Source organism: Dromiciops gliroides, chromosome 4 (genome assembly GCF_019393635.1).
Source record: "Dromiciops gliroides isolate mDroGli1 chromosome 4, mDroGli1.pri, whole genome shotgun sequence".
In the NCBI taxonomy this organism is placed as follows: Eukaryota; Metazoa; Chordata; class Mammalia; order Microbiotheria; family Microbiotheriidae; genus Dromiciops; species Dromiciops gliroides.
In genome coordinates, this window is record NC_057864.1 from 48041316 (window position 1) to 48061236 (window position 19921).

The window sequence follows — 19921 nt, forward strand, 5'->3', positions numbered from 1 at the left end:
ATATTCAGAGCCATACATATGTTTGGTTAAGCTCATGTTATGGTATGTAATTCTTTAGCTTACAATTATATATGTATAATATATATATATATCTTGACAACAATACTTCTTTGTTGTCATGTAGATTCTTTTTCTGGTATAGACTGGACTAGAATAGTAGCTAAGGTCCCTTTCAGTTTTCAATTCTATGATTTCATAAGGATACACACTAATTAAATGAAGTCAGTTTTGATGTTACATTTTATTTGTTCTATTCCTCTATGTCAATATATCTTAATTAAAACATTCATGACTTCAAACCCTTTTTTTTTTTTGCCTGAGATTATTTTCATTTTATTGTAGAATTATGGTATCATTAAACTTCCTAGGTGATGGAGTATATAACTTCCTCTTTTTACAGATGAGAAAATGGAGGGTCAGAGGCACGAAGTAACTTCCCAAGGGCACATGTGATATTAGTGGCAAATCCACTCCAGGGCATTTTGAAAAAAGTATACCAAATTAAATTAATTTCAGAAAAGACCTAACTTTAATGCTGTTATGCTGTTGAAGAAAAATACGGTTTAAAACTTGGCCCAGAGAAACGACTTTCTGAGATATATCTTACATAGTATTCTGTTTCCTCTTGTTAGAGAATTAGATATTCATATAGTTTGATAACTGATTAAAGTTAACTCGTAGTTTGTTTTTTGTTTTTGTTTCTTTTTGTATTTTGTGGGGCAATGAGAGTTAAGTGACTTGCCCAGGGTCACACAGCTAGTAAGTGTCAAGTGTCTGAGGCCGGATCTGAAATCAGGTCCTCCTGAATCCAGGGCTGGTGCTTTATCCACTGCGCCACCTAGCTGCCCCTAGTTTGTTTTTAATCAAGAATTCTTCCATGACATTTAACTAACTGTTTGACTGAGCAAATAATTTAACCTCCCTGAGCTTCAGTTTCCTCCTCTTTAAAACAGGGATCACAGGTTTAGTACCTTGGACACCATGCAGTCAATACCCCCCAGCATTAAAATAAATGATTTTCTTGATATATTTCATTTCTACGTCACTCACAATCCCCAACATACTCCCTTCCCTAAATTTAAAATATTTAAAATAATTTTAATTTCTTTTTATATCACTAAGTATAGACTGAATCTGCACAATGCCAAACAGAAATGAAATCTAAAATTCAAATATACAAATTGAGATCGTTTCTTTCTATGCCTTCGCCAATTTTGTCTCTATTTCTGAATATGGACTGAATAAAAGGAGGAAGTTAAAAAAAAAGTTCCCTTATTAGCCAAAGTTAGATAAGGGATATAAAAATATACAGTCTTAAAAGTATGAAATAACTTTAACTTCATATGATTCTATATATAATACCTATAAAATTAGCTAAAAACTCCTATTTCTCCCCAATATAAATATTATCCTTCCTCTTCACCCCGCTAAAAATGTGGAAAGCAAAAATTTTTGCTAATGAAATCTGAAATTATTCTTTATGCAGAATGTGTATTTTTTGTCTAATAAGTATTTTACTGAGAACCTTTCACCCTTTTCTTTCTTTTCCTTATGCACGGTAAAGATGGTCATCTAGAAGAACCACCTGAATTTAAAAGCTCCAACATAAATGGTAAACACAAATTTGATATTTGGCCTTTTTTCTCAAACAGTCTGCCCTCTTGGTGCAGCAGTAAGAGTTCCAGAGATCTGTGAACATTTTCTCAAGGCAAAGTACGGAGGGCTAGAGAAGAAGCATTTTCAAATTAAAGTATGCACTTGGTCTGTTCACTTCCATATTGGTTGTTTTTTTTTTTGAGGGGCAATGGAGGGGTCAAGTGACTTGCCCAGGGTCACACAGCTAGTAAGTGTCAAGTGTCTGAGGCTGGATTTGAACTCAGGTCCTCCTGACTCCAGGGCCGGTGCTTTATCCACTGCGCCACCTAGCCACCCCTGTTCACTTCCGTATTGACTCAAATGGCCCTGATAGCATATATATATATGTGTGTGTGTGTGTGTGTGTGTGTGTGTGTGTGTGTGTGTGTGTGTGTGTGCATATATCTATATGCATGTGGATGTGTACACACACACAGATAAATTAAAATTAGATTAGCATATTCTTCTAGTACTAAGGCAGAGTTAGAAAAAAAGGATGGAAGTATACACAAGGAGAATATTTCTCAGACAGGGAAATTTAGGAGTTTTTTGAATATGTGGAATACAACTGAGAATGCATTTGTTTTTAAAAGTATACAGTATTAAGCCACAGATACACAAAATTAAAAATGGTTAAAACGGTGAATGATAATGAATTAATGATTCAATATAAAGAACATTTGCACAGAAAGCATTTGTTACTATAGTGAGAAGGAGGGAAGGGTTGAGGGGAAAGGAGGTGGATGAAAAAAGTATCCTTACCATAATAATAAAGGTAACAGGCCCAATGAAGCTCCAGATGAAAGAATTATCTACATGAAGCCAGCAACTGAGAGAAAGAGAGAACAAGAGTTACACAGTGTATCCCTGGCCCCTCAAATATTTCAAACAAGAAAAATGTTATTTTGAAACTCCACACACTATTTCTGGACATGACTTTGTAAGTAAATACAGAGTAAGCAAAGATGATCACAAAAATGCGGTCTTTGTTTCCTGCCTAACAAAGCATTTTATTGAGTGAGGAGTATTTTAAATACTTGCTGTGTTTCTGTTAAGGCTGATTCCCTTCTTGTATGATAATGCAAGAATAAATTTCCCCATTATTTGGGAAAACAGAACAACAGGAACCACAAAAGAAAGCCCTTGGTCCACTTGAAGATTTCAGGCATATGAAGGAGCTATGAACTTCAACATCAAAAACCCATTCGATATTTCTCAACTTTCCTGTGTAATCTTTAAAATTTGCCTTTTATCTTTATCTATCTCAAGTAAAGTGCTTATCCCCATGGAACAGAACAGACAGAAAATGTTCAGATGTCATGTTCTGTTGCAAAACAGTATGACATAAATAAAATGACTCAATTGGGAAGGGAAGGGGACCGAAGGGAAAGCAAAGCACTACACACTCACGGTATCTGAGGCAAAGAGGCAGAGCCAATTTTACTTCCCGCTCCCCAATACTGCTGCCGCCTCTCCACTGAACTGCTTTTGTTTGTCTTTCATCATCTGCAAAATCAAGCAGCTCCCTTGTAGTCCTTAGCATCTTTCTATAATGCAACTAATTTTATCAAAGGGGAAAGTAAACAGTATAGGGAGGCAAATTCATGCCTCTAGCAACTCAAATCCTTGGAAACATGTCTACGCCTACCTTCTGTCACTTTCTATAAATATCTCTATTTTTATAAATAAAAGGCAGTGGCTAATTTTAATCCTGTTCAAACTGCCTGACAAAATATTATCAAAGCAAAACATCATATGGGATAGAATGTTCTTCTATCATCATTCAGTGTGAGAGTTAGCCAGAGGGGCAGCCGAACAAAGGCAACTAATGAAGCATTAGCTTAAGACTGAGCGGTTAAGCCTGTCAGACATTTTAACCTAAAAAGAATTTTTACTTAATATCCATTTTAGACCAAAAAGTTATTTACTTTTTCAATTTGTTTCAGGTCAATCTTTTGTGTTAAAAAGAAAGACCATAATTTAGAATCCGCCTCTCCCAGAGTGGAAATTCTCTGAACCTAGAAAATTACAAAAGACGATTGTAATCTGTGTACGGCATGGCCATTCTCTTCCCAATAAAGCTTTCAGATGCTATTTTAGTCTGTCAGGGACCCTCACCGACAGCTAACAGGCTTTAAAAAAATTATTCACTTGAAAAACACTCAGGTCTCTTTCAATTACTCACGCCTTCTCTGTTCCATAGCTCTTGTAGTCAATGGCTGCTGAGACACCAACTACAGTGGCAGGAAGGAGGTAGCCAGCAACATAGTAGTACTTCTTCCTTGAATATTCACTCTCAAACACTTCTACAAGCATTAGGTAGAGCTGTACACCTTCTAGGCACATCCAGGCAAAGGCAGCCAGGAAGAAGAAGTGTAAGAGGCCTGCAAATATTGGGCATGCAATCTGCAAAGAAAGGACAAGTGTCAATAGCAGCGCCTCACTTCCAAAAGGTCCAAGACCAGCTGGGAAAGCTCACAATTTTCTTCTTAAAAATTAGACAACACTACACTTTGCTGCAAACAAATGTGAAAACATGCTGTGACCAACTATGAAATTCTATTCATGGGGTCTGGATATTTTTCAAAGCTGTAAGTGAAGGACATTCCTGAAATTTTAATACAGTATTGAGCTTGCAGTGACTTCATAAGGTGCTAATTTTGATTATAATGTAGTAAAAGTCATAGCACATTCTTTAATGGAACATGCTATTCAATGACGTTGTAATCCTTTAATTACAACAGTGGCATGTTGTTAACACTATGAAAAATCTTGACTATTGTGCAAGAACAAGCTTGTAGTGGATTTGGTCCATGAGACTAGAAAGAACAGTTGGTTCCAGATATATTATTTATAGCTTCTGGTTGAGATTCTGTGAAGCAGCCAAGAGTCTCTCTATCTGCTTTAAATGACAAATACCTCAGCTTTTATTATATGAGGAAGTTCAGCTGTCAGATGTGTAGCCAACTTTAGTTTCGCCTTTGTCCAGGTGAAAACACAATGAAATAACTACCAAATTTTAAAATTCAGGCTGTGTCACAGATTCCATAGTGACAGATAAACCTCCAGGAATTATCTCTGGATAGAACCTTTTGTGTCAAGGAGGCAAGAGCTTGTGAAAGACCTCCTTTTAATTTCAGAACTAACCCAATCTGTCCTATTCAAATCATCTGACTTAATAACAAAGTACGTTTCTCAAATAGGCAAACATGCTTACACATTGTTAGGGAGAAAGGGGAAGGAAGGGCTGATATTTTCAATGCATAAAAAGATCATTAACTTGTCTGTCTTGATCTATGTAAAACTTTCCTCTCATTGTTCCCCCATCAGTGATACAGTGTGGGTTGATAGCTTGGGGGCAGTATCATATTTAAACTCCCATCGAAATTTTAAAAAGTCATTTTTCTGAGAATGATGATCAATAGGTACAGGGGTGCAGCTTACCGTGTATTCAGTCTTATCAATGCCTATTAGGAAAATGAATTCGGCAATGAAAAGATTGATGCAGAGATTCTTGTGGATCGTGTTACGATCACTCTGTAGACCACGGAAGAAACAGAAAGTGAAGATGCAGATGGCTAGGCAGACGAGGGAAATGACAATTCCCACCCAGGTGATGACGGTGAGGAGTAACTCGTGAACTCCATCTTTATACTGCAAGAGAGAGGTGAGGGGCATTAAAAGAGCTGGAGGGCTGCACCTCATGGGTTAGAAGTTGCTCTCCTAAGGAAAAGTTGGAAAATTTCTTATTTCACGTGTGCACAAATAGAAAGCCCCCCTGCTCAGAAAGTTATCTGCTAGACCTGAGCTTAACTAAAGTCAGAATGATAATGACAATAATAACTAATACTGGCTCAGCACTTTGAGATCTGTAAGAGGCTTTACATATATTATCTCACCTTATCCTCCAAGAACCTTATATAAAGTAGATGGTATGATTATTCCCATTTTATAGATGAGGAAACAGACTGAGATTAAGTGATTAACCATGGGTTACACATGAGTACAGTAAGGTCTCCATACCGCAAAAGAATGTGTGATTGTATAACAATACTTTGCTCTTGTCTTACACATTTTTTAATATCAAAAGTATTGTTGAGGGGCAGGTAGGTGGCGCAGTGGATAGAGCACCGGCCCTGGAGTCAGGAGTACCTGAGTTCAAATTCGGCCTCAGACACTTAACACTTACTAGCTGTGTGACCCTGGGAAAGTCACTTAACCCCAACTGACTCACTTTAAAAAAAAAAAAAGTATTGTTGAGAAGAGGAAAATTTAATCTGGAAGTGTTAGTGGACAGAATAGAGTAGGCCTGTCATGACAATACACATTTCTGGAAATTGCCAAGCCTGAAAGGATTACAAAAGACAGTGACTAGGATAAAAGGCTGCTTTTCTCTTCATTTTTCAGCCCCAGAAACTTGCAAAGAAACTCTTCTTTCTTTGTGTCATTATTTTGTATGTTATTAATTATCCCTTGTATCACTCATTTCCTACCCACCCTTGCTGCTTAGCACCCACAAAAGGTCTAGCTGATACCTACCGGGCCTCCTTAGAAATAGATGCCTGGATTTCTGTGGTCTGTTCCCACTTAGGCACAAGGAGGAATGTTAAAACATATTCAAGAAATCCCTCCAATTTTTTCATCACTTATTACCTTGTACTATGCATGTAATGACAAAGTGGAAAAAGTATTATGAAACACAGAGGGGTACATAGTGCAAGTGGGTTCCACCAGTGTAACTTGAGAAAAAGAATGTAATCTTAGAAAATAAAGCAGGAGAGAGAAGAAAAAAAAAAGGAAAAAAAGCTATGGCTAAAACAGGAAGAAATAGAAAGGCAGATGCCTCTGAGAAAGTGCAACAAATAAAGGGCAAAGGAAGAGCACCATGGGGACGTCTGGAAGTTCCCCCTAGTTTTGTTTCGTTTTCAGTCACAATGGGCACCCAAAGAATGGACTTATTTCCCAAGCTGGGTGGAATCTCTGGAGACGTTCCCAATACTCATTAGAAGTGCAAATACTTACTGCAATTTCCCTGTGGGCCATGAGAATAGCAAAATTGGTTAGGTGGCTGCACGCACACGTTGTGTGAGTTTTATTAGTGTCAACCAGCTTGCAGCCCTGGGTAGACCAATATCCCATCATTGTTCTTTCAGAGTAGTTCCAGAAGGAGCAGTTTGCATTGAAATAATTGTCAGGCTGGGAAATAAAATGACAAGATAAAATTAGGATTTTACACTCGAAGATGGCTATAGCAATTGTTTAATATGTGTAAAAGGTAATTTAGATTAAACTTTGCATGTTTCGGACTATAAAGTTTTTCATCAGCAAAATTGTGGACTATGTTGTACAAGGCAGGCATCGAGCTTAAAAGGGACTTTATAGTCCGAAACACTGTAAAGTGTACTCTAAATTACCAAAGACCCATTTTCAACAATTACAATTTCCATCTTATGATTTTACATACTGATGGCACATTAGAGTCATTTTTCCCTTTCTGACAAAATTCGAGCTATGACTATATTCTAAGGAATCTCTTTAGGAACCAAGTGTTTTCAAATGCATTTTCCTTTTTTCACTCATTTTTGGTCAGCTCAAAGTGACAAGTAAACAGCAATCTGAATCATACAGCCAATTCTTTAAGACTCCTATCCAGGCAAATCTGCTGAAATAGCTACCAACAGGGGGAAGAAAAAAAAGAAGAAGAGAGAGAGAGAGAGAGAGAGAGGAGTAACCTCACACATTCATTTCCCTTTTTCCAATTCGGGTGATCCACTCAGCTGTGAGGGCCCCCGATTCTCGCAAGCTTATAACGAGGAAGCCCAAACAGACTGCAGACAATCTCCTAACATGGTGCAGTCAATTAACTAGCAACTTAATAGCTAGGCTGGAGATTTGCAGTAAACTCAAGATACAGCAGAGAAACTGCATTTCCTCGCCCTGCTTCACCTTTTAATTCACAGTGCTTCGTAAACATTTTCCCAAACAGAGACTGGAATTAAAAAACAGGGGTTAAATGCTTTCACTGACATTTAAACTTGCCACACTAAACAGGCAGAGCCATAAGAGTTGAGATTCTGCTATCCTGCTGTTAAGGTAAGAGTTAATTTTCAATCTGAAACAAATTAGAGTCATTTACATTTTCATGTTGATTACTGAATTAGCTTTCATTAAGAATACACTTAAGTTCTAATAATCACTGAACCAGGCTCATTTAATTTTATGTTCATAGACTTAAATAAACTTGTGTCTCTGACCTAGTCCAACATTTAAAATTCAAATGGAAAGGTGTTCCTCCTCTTCTCCCCCCTCCTCCAACATTGCTCCCTTCTCTTGCTGGGTTTGATGACCTTCCCATTAATTCATTAGAGTAACTCACATCAATGTGTTCCAGGGTAAAAAGCACAGGGTCAGTCAGGTAGACACGGCTGGACTCCTTATTGAGCGAGGCTGAAATGACGTGGGAATTCACCGCAATGGTACTGTTGCGGCCAAGAAAGTCACCCCCCAGTTTTATGGTTGCATTTTCGGTACTTAGGAACTGTCCCAAACTCTTATAAATGATGAAGACCAACTTTGCAAGGCCTGTAAAGGGGAAAAACAATTTTATTTTACAGGAATTCAGCTTACAGCAGTTGTCTAGTAGAAGATCAGGAATGACGGAATGGAAGAGAGGTATAATTTTAGATTTGGTCCCGTGTCTAGTCTAAATCATCATTTTAAAAATCTAGCTTTTGTAGGGCAGCTAGGCGGCGCAGTGTATAAAGCACTGGCCCTGGATTCAGGAGGACCTGAGTTCAAATCCAAACTCTGACACTTGACACTTACTAGCCGTGTGACCCTGGGCAAGTCATTTAACCCTCATTGCCCAACCCCCCCCAAAATCTAGCTTTTTCCAAAAAAAAATTTTAAGTTTAGCAAGAGTACAGCTAGTCAGAAGTTTAAGAAGGAAGAGGTCAAGAACGTGTGGTCAGAATATGGAGAATATGTACAAAATCCTATCATTTTATGTTTAGCCTTACCATTCCTGCTGTTCTGTTTGACAGTATTTGCAGAAAGTTGGATTGAATTGGATCCTTTGCTGCCCTGAGGAAATTTCAAGTCTTGTACCTGGCCTTCTGTACTGACCACAGCAACTTCCAAAACTGGTTCAATCAAATAAAGAGGGATTAGAGAAAAGTCGTTAAATACATTTTTTGAGAGTCAAATAACAGATAGGTGAAATTTTCCTAGGTAGTATTTCTACAAGCAGAAAAAAAAAAGTGTTTTTTAAAAACAAATTTACCAATGAATAGCTGATTTAGATTTTTGCCATTTTTTTTTTTTGTGCCTTTTGCTGGTATCGATTTATCTAAACTTTGTATAATGGTTTCTAAAATTCTCAAAGAATTAACAGAATTTGAGCACTAACCATGGTAGTAGCTAACTAATCTAGCCATAGATAAAAGGAATTTTGACTTTAACAAATTTGACACATGGTGAAATTTACATTTAAATCACTATAATGAACTGTGGATGGAAAGCTCTGAAAACTTCATTTTTATACCCTTTGCTTCACTGTCAATCCTAAAAATCCATCTCAAATACCAAATCAATGCCCTTGTTCTAGATATAAAATCTGGTTCAGCATGTGCAGAGTTAAGAACATGTAGTATTAACTGCTTAAAACTGGGATCTCTTTATTTTTCAAATTACTCAAATCAGTACAAAATATTTATCAACAGGTTTCTTTGCATTAGGCTAAGACTGGCATTTATTTTTACACATACACATAACTCTTAATACAGTCACAAGTCTCAACTCCACCTTCTTTATGCTTTCTCTAATCTTAAGAAGAAACACGAACACTTCCCTTGACCATCCAAGAGAACAAGTGTACAAGAATGAGAAGTTTAAACACAGAAATTACTCAGAGAATTTACATGACCGATGGAGTCAATTTAATTAATTGTAAAATAATTTTTTATAAGAAAAATATAATAATCTTTATAATCCTCCTTAGCACAAATATATAACTTTTAATACTCTGTATTAAAAGAAATTTTATTACTAAATCTCAGCATTCCATATTGGGCTTTTTTTTTGTTTAAAAAGAATAGCCTTGTTAACAAAGCCATTACATATTAACAATATCTATTCATAGAAAGAATACCATTGCACTTATAGCAATGATAAAAATAACAATAGAAATAAGTGATCTTTATGGAAAGAGGCAAAGTGTGATGTAACTGTGTTAAACCCATCTGTTAAGATGGGTTTAACAGTTATCATCACTATTGTGATTTTCTATTTTTACAAAGACATATATGTATATATACGCATGTATGTATGTGTGTATATACATATACATATATATGTACGTGTGAGTTTATAAAGACATCAGCCCAAACAGAAGCCCCCTAAAGGAAGGGGGGGCTTCCCCATTCAGATGATGGCATTTTTTGCATGGGACATAAAAATGGAAACTGGCACAAATTTTACTTTCTTGACCATGGATAACAGGAATGACGGAACAGGTAGAAAAGTCTTAAAACTCTCTCCATCTACATGCCCCCTTACCTCAGAGGGCATACTTGCCAGAAAGGGTGGTGGGGGTGGGGGTGGGGGACAGAATGCATGATCTCTGTCTTCCCCGACCTTGTATTTCTATAGCTGGATTCTCTCATTCAAGCTCTGCTAGTGTTTATGTTTTCATACAGTTGTATATACTATTTGAAAATTATATTCATATGACTGGCTCTAGGCAAATAGATTTATTTCTTTGCCTTGCAAAGAGTGGGATAAAGATGACAATTCTGAGCGCAGTATTAATGGCATATCCTGGTCACTGAGGAAAGGGGGTGCAATCTGTAGATTCTCCTTTAGGTTCTCTCTTGAAAGGCAGGTAGACTTGCTACCTGTGCCTGACTGTGACTTCTCTACAAAGGAAGATGAGCTCAGAGGACTCAGAATTTTATGTAGGAAAATCACCTCATTTTTCCCCTTTTTTGGGGGGTTAGGGGGGTCAGGAGAAAGCATAATTGAAAGACTTAATAAGAATGGTTCTGACACAATGAAGATCAGCACAAATCAGGCAGCAGCAATGGGGGCATTTTGTTTCTTTCTCTGAACTATTTCTCACCTGTCCAGCAATCTCACCTGAACAGAACAAAGAGGAGAACGAGAAAGGAAATATACAAGCCCTTCCCAAGATCTCAAAATAGATGCCAGAGAGTGAGGGCATATGGACTCATGCACTTTTACTGATCGGAGAGGACCTGAGCACCCCGTCCCCATTCCCACCCCACCCCCTGCCACGTACTCTTTGATCCAGTGACACTCATGTCACTCCATCTTCCGATGCCAAGGGTTTTCTCTCTCAATGGTTGTGTCCTCTATGCCTGGAACTCCCTCCCCCTCCTCGTCTCTGTCTGGCTGAATTTAAGTCTGTTAAAGACCCACATTCTAGGAGACTTTCCCAGTCTAAGCGCCCTGAGATTTTCTCCAATTTGCGTACACACACACAGACACACACACGTGTGTGTATATATATGTAGATGTATCTACATATGTGTTATCTTTATGTGATTGATGACATGAGTCTTGACCATTAAACTACGAGTTTCTTGTGGATACACACTCTGCATGTGTGTGCATGCATGTGCATGTGCGTGCTGTTTGTTTTTGGAATTTCTTTGTATCCTCAGTGCTTAGCACAACTCCTGGCGTACTGAAGGCACTGAACAAATGCCTAGTGACATGATTCCACTCAGAGCCTGTGTATTCTATTTTTACACACAATTCTAACTGGCATAGACACCTCATTTCTAGGACCATGATGAACTGGAAACAACCAATCAACTTGTTTTGGCAGCTGAATGGTCTGTGCCTTAAACCTTGGTATTACCTCATGCTGCTCCCAGAGATGGATAAAGTTATATGACCGGTGATGTCCCTTCCAACTCTCAAACCTCTGTAACTCGTGAATTTTCCACCATAACCAATAGCATTCCACCGTTTATTTGCTTGGCAAACTCTTTACTCCCAAGATTCTTTGGTTAGCACAAACTAGCTAAACTCAGCTAAATTATCACAAATTCTGGATTAATAAAGACTGTATTAAATGAGGTTGTGGTGTACCTTGCCCCCATTCATTTTCATCGCTGAGCATTTTCCTTTTGGTGCCAGCACTTAAGTTCTGAATTATGCTCTAAACTCTCTGTAGCTATTTTGCAATCTGTGGAGCATGGACATTCTGCATTATGGGAGATGTAGTTCGCTGAGCACATTTTCACCTGAAGGCACTTGTGCTTAATGTAAACATGTGGCCCATGTACTCTGTGCCTGAAATATGTAGCTGGCAGAACACATTCCACAAAAGTTATTTAAATTCATTAGGAACAGATGATATAAAATGAAAAGGCATCTTCCACAGCTCTACGGGAAGAATTTTGGGAACTTCGGCAAACCCGTGGTGGGGCGTTTAAATGACTCTTTTTAGCCATGTGTTCTGCTAATGATTTTTCAATTGCAAAACAATTTTAAACCATGTTTTCTATCCTTTCCCTTTGAATTAATTTGGTGATGGGTTGATTCAATTTAATTATAGAAGTCTTTATCAAGCACCTACTAGGTACCACCAGGCACTGGGGAAATAAAAACAAATGCCAAGTATTCCTTGTCTGTAATTTGCTTATCTATTACTTCTTTTGTTTCTTTTGGGAAGGAAAACGGAAGAGAGGGAGGAAGAGAGGGAAGGAAAGGAGGAAAGAGAGATGGATGGATGTGAAAAGATAAAGGAGGGGAGGAGAGAAAAGGGGAAAAAAGGGAAAAAAAAATGACTAAAGATATTTGAAAGTGGGTAATAACTAAAGCATAGTCCTTCCACCCATTTTCATCTCCCAGGCAAAGCTCCACGTGTCAATAGGAATACTCACCAATATTTTCTGTGGGCATTGAGACCCGTGTTGCTTCTAAGAGATTGTCAGCCAGGACAAAGGCCCCTTCTTCCAGTGTATCAAGTAGCATCGTTGCAGCATGTGCCTGTTCTGAAGAATTCATGTCTCTCCAGGATTCTAGAGCTTCAGGTCTCAGCAGGTTGTCCACTGTGTCAACAATTGCCTGCATCCATTAGAAAACTATCATTAGGCCTGACTCCTTCTGGCACTGAGGAGATTTTCTAGCACTGTCTTGTGACAATTCTAATATTCAGCTGTCAAGAAGATTTACTCTGATTTAAAGATACCGGAACACCTGGTTAACATAAAATAGACCTAACTACTTCAAAACAGGACTATTTAAAAAGGTTACTAGAATGTCAAACTGGTCGTGAGATGTAAATGTAGTTATCGGATTTATTTCTATTTATATGGTACCCCAAAACAGGGTCAAAAAGTACAAGGGAAAAAAAATGTAAGACTTGGTGCCAATGACTTTGCCTGAGGCTTTAATCTTACATATAGTGTCAAGGATTTTATTTTCTGGACAGAAGATACTTTAAGGAGTTGCCTCATGCTGACAGTGGGAAAGAACAGATAATATGCTGTTTTTGAAAGAACGCCTTAGCCAAAACGTGGCCCACAAACAGTGTTTATTGGCACATTTGTTCATTAGCAAAGACTAATGAGATGAAGTGGTTTCTGAGTGTGTAAATGATCTGCAAACGTTCTCTCTCTCCCCCAACTCACTGTATGATCCTGAGTCCAAATCCTAGAGCCCACTAACTACAATTCCTGCACAGTGGCCCGTGAGCAAAGGCAATGAATCAATTGAACAAACAAGACAGTCTAAGTCTAAACAGGTGATTTACAGAATTAGAGAGGGAAAGGGGAAGGAAGAGGGGTGTGATACAAAGTAAAGTCCCATGAAAATGACCCTGTTGAAAATCTTCTCATGTGGAGGTTAAGTCAGAGACACATAAAGTAGCAATAGATAATGGGGGAGATGAGAGGGAGGGGGACAAATTCAAAGAGACATCTTTTAATTCTCTTTATAAAATAACCCACTCAATCACACTAATCAGTTAATCAATTGAAGGCAGGCTCTCTCATTGATGCATAATGTAAGTGTGCATTGACTATGTCATGCGCTGGTGAATCCCTGCCCCATTTACCTGGTTATTGTGTGTCCTTTAGCACATATGCGATCTGTTTGATCAAGTAATAAATGCTGAGGGCGGAATGAGCATAGAGCATACAAACAGAAGCCCACCCCCTAAAACTGGTTGGGAATACTGCATTGAAATGAATAGGAAAATGTTGGTGGAGACCACTGCCAGAGCAAGATTAATTAGCTTAATCCATCTTAATATCCTCTTTCTGTCTGCTTTGTGAGCCACCACGACCTTCGTGGCAGGTAGAAGATACTCCGTGGTGGAATTAAAGGCTTTCTCCCTCCCCTACTCTGTTCTCTAATGGGAGATGGAATAGTTAGAATGTTCACAGTGATCCCACTTGCAGCCATTAACTGGAGTGGAACCGAAATCGGTCTGCTGAGGCTGGATTCATTAGTCACCAAGAAATACAGATTGGAGCCTCTAATCTGTGGTACAAATGAATCCTCTGTCACAAAGTGGGAACTCACTTCATTTGCATAGCGTAAGTCAGCTTCTGATTTGTAACCGAAGAAGTTTTATTCGTCTTATCTGAACCACAGAAGCTCATGTGGGATGTTCTGAAAGTGATACTGGCCAAGGCTGAAGGTCATGTTCGGATTTCCTGTGCTGCTACAGAGTGTGCCCGGGACCTGCTATTATTAATTTCAGTTACAGCTTATTTATTACCATGTCTATGTCTCTAGTGGAAACAAAATGATCAGCATAATCATATTCCTGAGATGCTCTCCAAGCCAAAAGGAAAAAGGGCTACTTTTCCCAATGAGGCATGTGTCCTGGGCAACATACCAATTATTACATTTCAGACATTAAACTTTTACCTTAAAGGTGAACTGCAAATTAAAGCATGAGGAATTCTATCTACTTCAGCAATTATTTCCTTGCCCCCATTAGTCAGGCTAAAAAGGGACATTTAGAACATTAATACCTAAAAACAGACCCTTCCACAACTTTTTCTTTTGAAGCTCTCAGGTCCAGCAAAATCTAATCCTATCTGGCTGGTTGCCACTCTTACTGGAGACTGTGGCAAAAAAATACCGGTGAAGTCACGGATGTCGAGTAACCTGTATTCCACTAAAATTTCCCCAAAGTGAGAGAACAAGGTGTTTAAAGATGGGTGTGTGCACACATGGTGAAAGGTCCTTTGAACTCTGATTTGCCACTATTGTGTTTCCTAGGAGGGAGGACAGACAAAAATGGGAGGATCACCCATCCCCTAAAAAAGGGAACTTCATAAATCTATAAGACAAAATGAAAGCCCACTTCTATCTGTCCTCTTGTGCGTGGTAGCATCATCAATAGTTCCCTGATCATGGGCATAGCAACTGGATGGAGTCTATTCCTCTCCCTCTCAGCCTGGCAAGAAGCACCATTAAACAGATACCAATGGAATTGTCACAATATTCATTTTTCATTTGCAGTTTACCCAACCCCTACACCAGCTATCTTTGGATTTAACCCTTAAAAATCTCGAGACCCAAGCTGTTTAATTTAAGAGCATCCCACAGATAGAAGAAAGCAGTGACATTTTCATGCACATCCAATCATGGCCATACAGTCTTTGATATGATAAACTGCCAAGAAGATATCAGAGCTGTTTGCCAGCTGTTGTTTGATTCACAAGGATAACATTGGGAAACAAAAGGACTGTATTATTTATTACTTTCCAATTCAGAAGGTTTTCATTAATATTCTTGTACTTTTGGATAAATAGAAATGTTGCAAAAAAAAAAGAAAAGTATTATTTGCTTATTCTGAGAGTATTATACCTGTGCAAAGCCAACATTTGTATAGTTGATAGGGGGCACAATACATAATTATCAAAGACTGAAATACATTGGATCATGCAGCAAGATGATAAAGCGTGGCAGGTAGCTGACGCAGGGAGAAAGCAGGGTGACAGCAGAGGAGAGATACCTTAAGGTAAGCCCTGCATGTCTTCTCTCGTTTTTGGAGCTTTTTAGTAAGAGAAAAGAAAATCAGAGGTTAGATGAACATCTCTAAAAAGGTGCCCCCAAAATACATGTATATGTATTTAAAAAAAAAACCCTCAAGTTAATCTCGAATTGTATGGTAATTTTGCAATGCTATCTGGTTTCAGTGAATATAAGACCATCCATCACTAATGTTCCTCCTTTAGTGGGAAGGGGCATTAAAGGTCAAATCCAACCCCCTCACAATTGAGGCTGAAGCAGATGAAGGGATTTTGTCAGTCACAAAGGGGGTAGATGGCATTGACAAGATTTGAACATAATTCTTCTGACCCCAAAAGCAGCATTCATTTGCCTTTATCATATCATGTTTCCCTATATCACTCAGGTAGAACAGTGGATAGAGCGCTGGCCCTGGAGTCAGAGAGACTTGAGTTCAAATCACTTAACCTGTTTGCCTCAGTTTCCTCATCTGTAAAAAGGGGCTAATAAAAGCACCTACCTCCCAGCGTTGTTGTAAGGATCAAATGAAATGATAATTATAAAACAGTTAACACTTAGTATCTGCCATATGATAAGGGCCCTATAAATATTAGCTATTATTATTATGTTGTTTTTTCTTTCTAAGGAACTAAATGAAGAGGTATAAAAATTCTGGACATAGAATTTACACTGAATGAAAGAAATGTGCAATCTTCAATGCCTTATAAAGTTTGGGGAACATCACATACCCACCCAGCCTTAAGATTCCTATCAACTTCTCCATACTAGTTCTGCCAAAGGGGACATGTACTAAACCAATGATCTTCTGATAAAAAACAAAAAAAACAAAAAAAACAAAAACAAAAACACACAACAACAACAAGAGTTCATCTGATGCAATTAAAATGAGGAGTGGAAAACTAGAAATTTAAGTTCCACTCCCAAAGCTTGCCTTTAGAAACATCACTTCAATGATTATAAGTATAATAGAAAAGTCGCCATTTTTTATGGTCTGCTCATGAAACCAGAAGAAAAGGCATGTATAAAAGAAGAACTGCCTGAAAAGTCTGCCTGTATAATGCCTACATGATGCATTTTGAAGTCAGGAATCTAGTCTTTGAAGCCTGTCAGCAACGGAGGTCTGGCGTAATCTAATTGACATTATTTACATAATATTACTGTCCTATTGTCCTGTCTTTAATCATAATGCCTTCTTGGGAACTGAAGCAAATAAGAATTAAAGAGGGGAGGGAGAAGAGGAAGAGTTTTCAACAGCAAACTGCTGGTAGAAGGAGAATCTGCCATAAGAAACACCTAATTAAAAATGACAAGACCCCTCTGCATACCTTGTTATAACTCCGCCCAGCCGAATCCTTCTCACTGGGTTTGAGTTCCTGCAGCTGTGCATCTAGAATGTCCACCAATTGTTCCATCAGTCTCACAGATGAGCTCACATCCCCAGCAAACACAGGTCCTTTGGTGTGTTTAGCCAGCTCATTGGCAAGACTAGCGGCATTCTCTCCACTTCGGATCTGAAATGACAATTTATATTATCTCAGCAGGAGCCCATGTCCCGCTCACCGCTTCCAAGTTGACTCCCAGCATACCTTTGTGGTGGCAAAACACCCATTTGCACACACATCAAAATCTGCAACTAATTGTGACCAATAAACTTTTTCTTTATCTGGGAAGATGAAAGGTTCTTAGATCCTTGACACACAAAAGAAATTTCTTAACAAGCATTAAAAAAAAAAAAAACCCCAAACTGAAATCAGATTGGAATTTTGGAGCTGAGGCTCCTATTTCATTTAAACTTTAGTTGTTTAGTCCCCCCCCCCCCTCCCCGTGCTATTCACAGAAGCATAGAAATCTACTGGTTCATACCGGTGTTGCAGGCATTTAAAAGTCAAACTGAAGTGGTTTGGGACAGGTGATGATTATCTAGTTTTCACCACCTCACAAGGTTTGATTGGGGAGTAAGAGGAAAACCAAAGGTGATACGGCAATATGTTGTAAATGGGATTTCATTTATAATGCCATCTTTAAAGACATTTTATTTGTTCTATCATCATCTGCCAACTAAACATCTGGTTGGGTTCTGAAAATTCAGTTGCACATTTAAATCTATTTGATTTATTGGGCCTACATAGAATTCATCATCTGAACATTAAATCAAAACAAAACAAACCCACCCCGGAACATACTAAACACAAATGAAATGAAGCAAGCATGTATGCATTAAAAAGCTTAACATAGTAAATAATATACATCAAAACACATGTAGGCTTAACTTTCAATAAATGGTTCACAGACAAAAACTATGCATAATTCTTTTACTTTTAAATTGAACAAAGAGCAATAAAGATGGTTTCAACATACTAAGTTGAATTATTTATGTTCGAAGTTAAAGCCTTTAATCACCAGTGTGTATCATATTAAGAGATTCCAACCAACCTTCTGAGCCAGCTGATTTACCCAGTGTGAGGTACAGTTGCTAAGATCAGGGCCCTTAGGGTTCCATGTGCCGGTGGAAACCACGCAGAGATACGAGGCAGTTCCTACAACAGATGTAGAAAACAACAGTGAAATTGAAACCATTTTTCTGCATGCATTCGGGAAATCAGCTCCGCCGTTCCCGCTCTGTGTGTTAAATTTTGAATAAACGCTAATGGAGGCAGTTGACAATAACTGACGAAAATGTAGGGAATAACGCAGATTACAAACAGTAAATATAAAGTCGGCGTAGAAATATCAGACGTTTACAGCAAACAAACCAAAAGCCCTTCATTTTCTTGGAATTTCTCCAAAGTGGGGCTTGTAATGAGAAAGGCAGCTGTAAGCAATCTTTAGTCCTTGGGCAAAAACCTCAAGTATAACCTGGGTCCTCAAGGATTCGAGGCATTTGGGGCCTGGACTCAAAGGACTTTTACAGATTAAAATCTAAATGATGCCCACAGACGTTGTATTATCAACCTTTACAAATATGGCAACCGTAAGTAGTCCTCTCAAAATGGGGGCACCTTACTGATTGAGGACTGTGTGGATGTATGTGCCTGTACGCGCCCACACATTTACATAAATGTTTTTAGCTACATACATCTATACATATTTCACAGGAAATACCTCTTGTTCCCTTGGGACAAGGCCGTTCAACCATCATTCCTCTTTGTGTCTGAGGCCACCAAATCCCCCTGGCTTCTAAAGCTTCGCAGAATCTTTCTGGCGGGGGAAAAATACTTGTTACAGGAGGAATTTTGGTTGTAGAAACTGCTGGAGGTGGTTTAGTCCCTTTGCTTCCTTCCTTTGTTCCACCAGCTAAAGTTGTGCTCATGGGGCCTTTCTGTGAAGGAGTGCTTGTGGTTGATACTGTGGTTTGGAACGGCTCAGCTGAAGAAGTTACTGTCACTGCTGTGGTAGGCACTATGGAAAAAAGATGAGTATGTTAATCCCTATTTTTCAAAAGTTCACAAGAATCACTGAGAATTCTTGTCAAAGGGAAAAAAAAGACAATTTAATTCAATTATTCTCTCCTATGGATTTGCAGGGGAAGCACGTGGATGCGTGTTATACAGAATGAGAAGGCATAGGGGATGGCTGGATTAAGAGATATGCTATGAGATCTGTCGAAGCCTTAAACTGTCCTAAAATAATTTTTATGTGCTTTTGACTTGGATCTACCTGTTTTTGTGTTTTGTTGATTCTACGATTGCACTGGCATGAGGATGTGCTCATACACAGAAACAGAGGGGCTCACCAATTAAATTTCTAGTCTTAGGGAATCGACTAAGGCATTAAGAGGTTAAATGACTCCTCCTTGGTAGTACAGCTTCTATAGGTCAAAGGAAAAACCCAAACCCAGATCTTCTTGACCCAAAACTTTTTCTTCATCTACTGGATTAAGCTACTGCTGTAAATCTCTTAAAATTAATATTCTCTGCAGCACCTTTTTTTTGTGTGCAGGTTTTACACTTCCTAGTCAAAAGGTATGGTGATGTTAGGGCCACTTCTTTATAACTTCTTGCTAACAAAAACTGATGCTTGTGCTTCTAAAACCCATGAGGAATTATCGTCCTATGTGACAATGATGAAAAATGTGATTAACTAAATTTCATTCCGCCTAGAAAGAGTGGATAATAGAGTAATTTAAGCTCCTGTTCAGTAAACAATCAAATGTGATGTATCAACAAAATCTGAGCCCCGTGTATATAACTAGGGCATTAAAAAAAATCTTCAAGCCACCCATTCTGCACCTTGCAGCAAAACAATTATTGTAGCTAGATCTTCC

The 19921-nt window shown here is 38.4% G+C and overlaps 1 protein-coding gene across 39 annotated transcripts in view; it reads right to left on the minus strand.

Moving 5' to 3' along the window:
* ADGRL2 (adhesion G protein-coupled receptor L2) overlaps nt 1-19921 on the minus strand; it is an 869983-nt gene that overhangs the window by 29804 nt on the left and 820258 nt on the right. For 34 of the 39 annotated variants that reach the window (XM_044001737.1, XM_044001738.1, XM_044001736.1 and 31 more), the window contains 11 exons: nt 18760-19056; nt 18091-18194; nt 16983-17168; nt 15641-15679; nt 12549-12732; nt 8655-8777; nt 8012-8217; nt 6658-6831; nt 5080-5289; nt 3821-4041; nt 2398-2464 (listed from right to left, as the gene is read on the minus strand). In XM_044001737.1, the coding sequence (XP_043857672.1) occupies nt 2398-2464; nt 3821-4041; nt 5080-5289; nt 6658-6831; nt 8012-8217; nt 8655-8777; nt 12549-12732; nt 15641-15679; nt 16983-17168; nt 18091-18194; nt 18760-19056 (1811 nt within the window). The remainder of the gene's footprint in view (nt 1-2397; nt 2465-3820; nt 4042-5079; nt 5290-6657; nt 6832-8011; nt 8218-8654; nt 8778-12548; nt 12733-15640; nt 15680-16982; nt 17169-18090; nt 18195-18759; nt 19057-19921) is intronic. The other 5 variants (XM_044001763.1, XM_044001762.1, XM_044001754.1 and 2 more) reach the window with 1 other exon arrangement.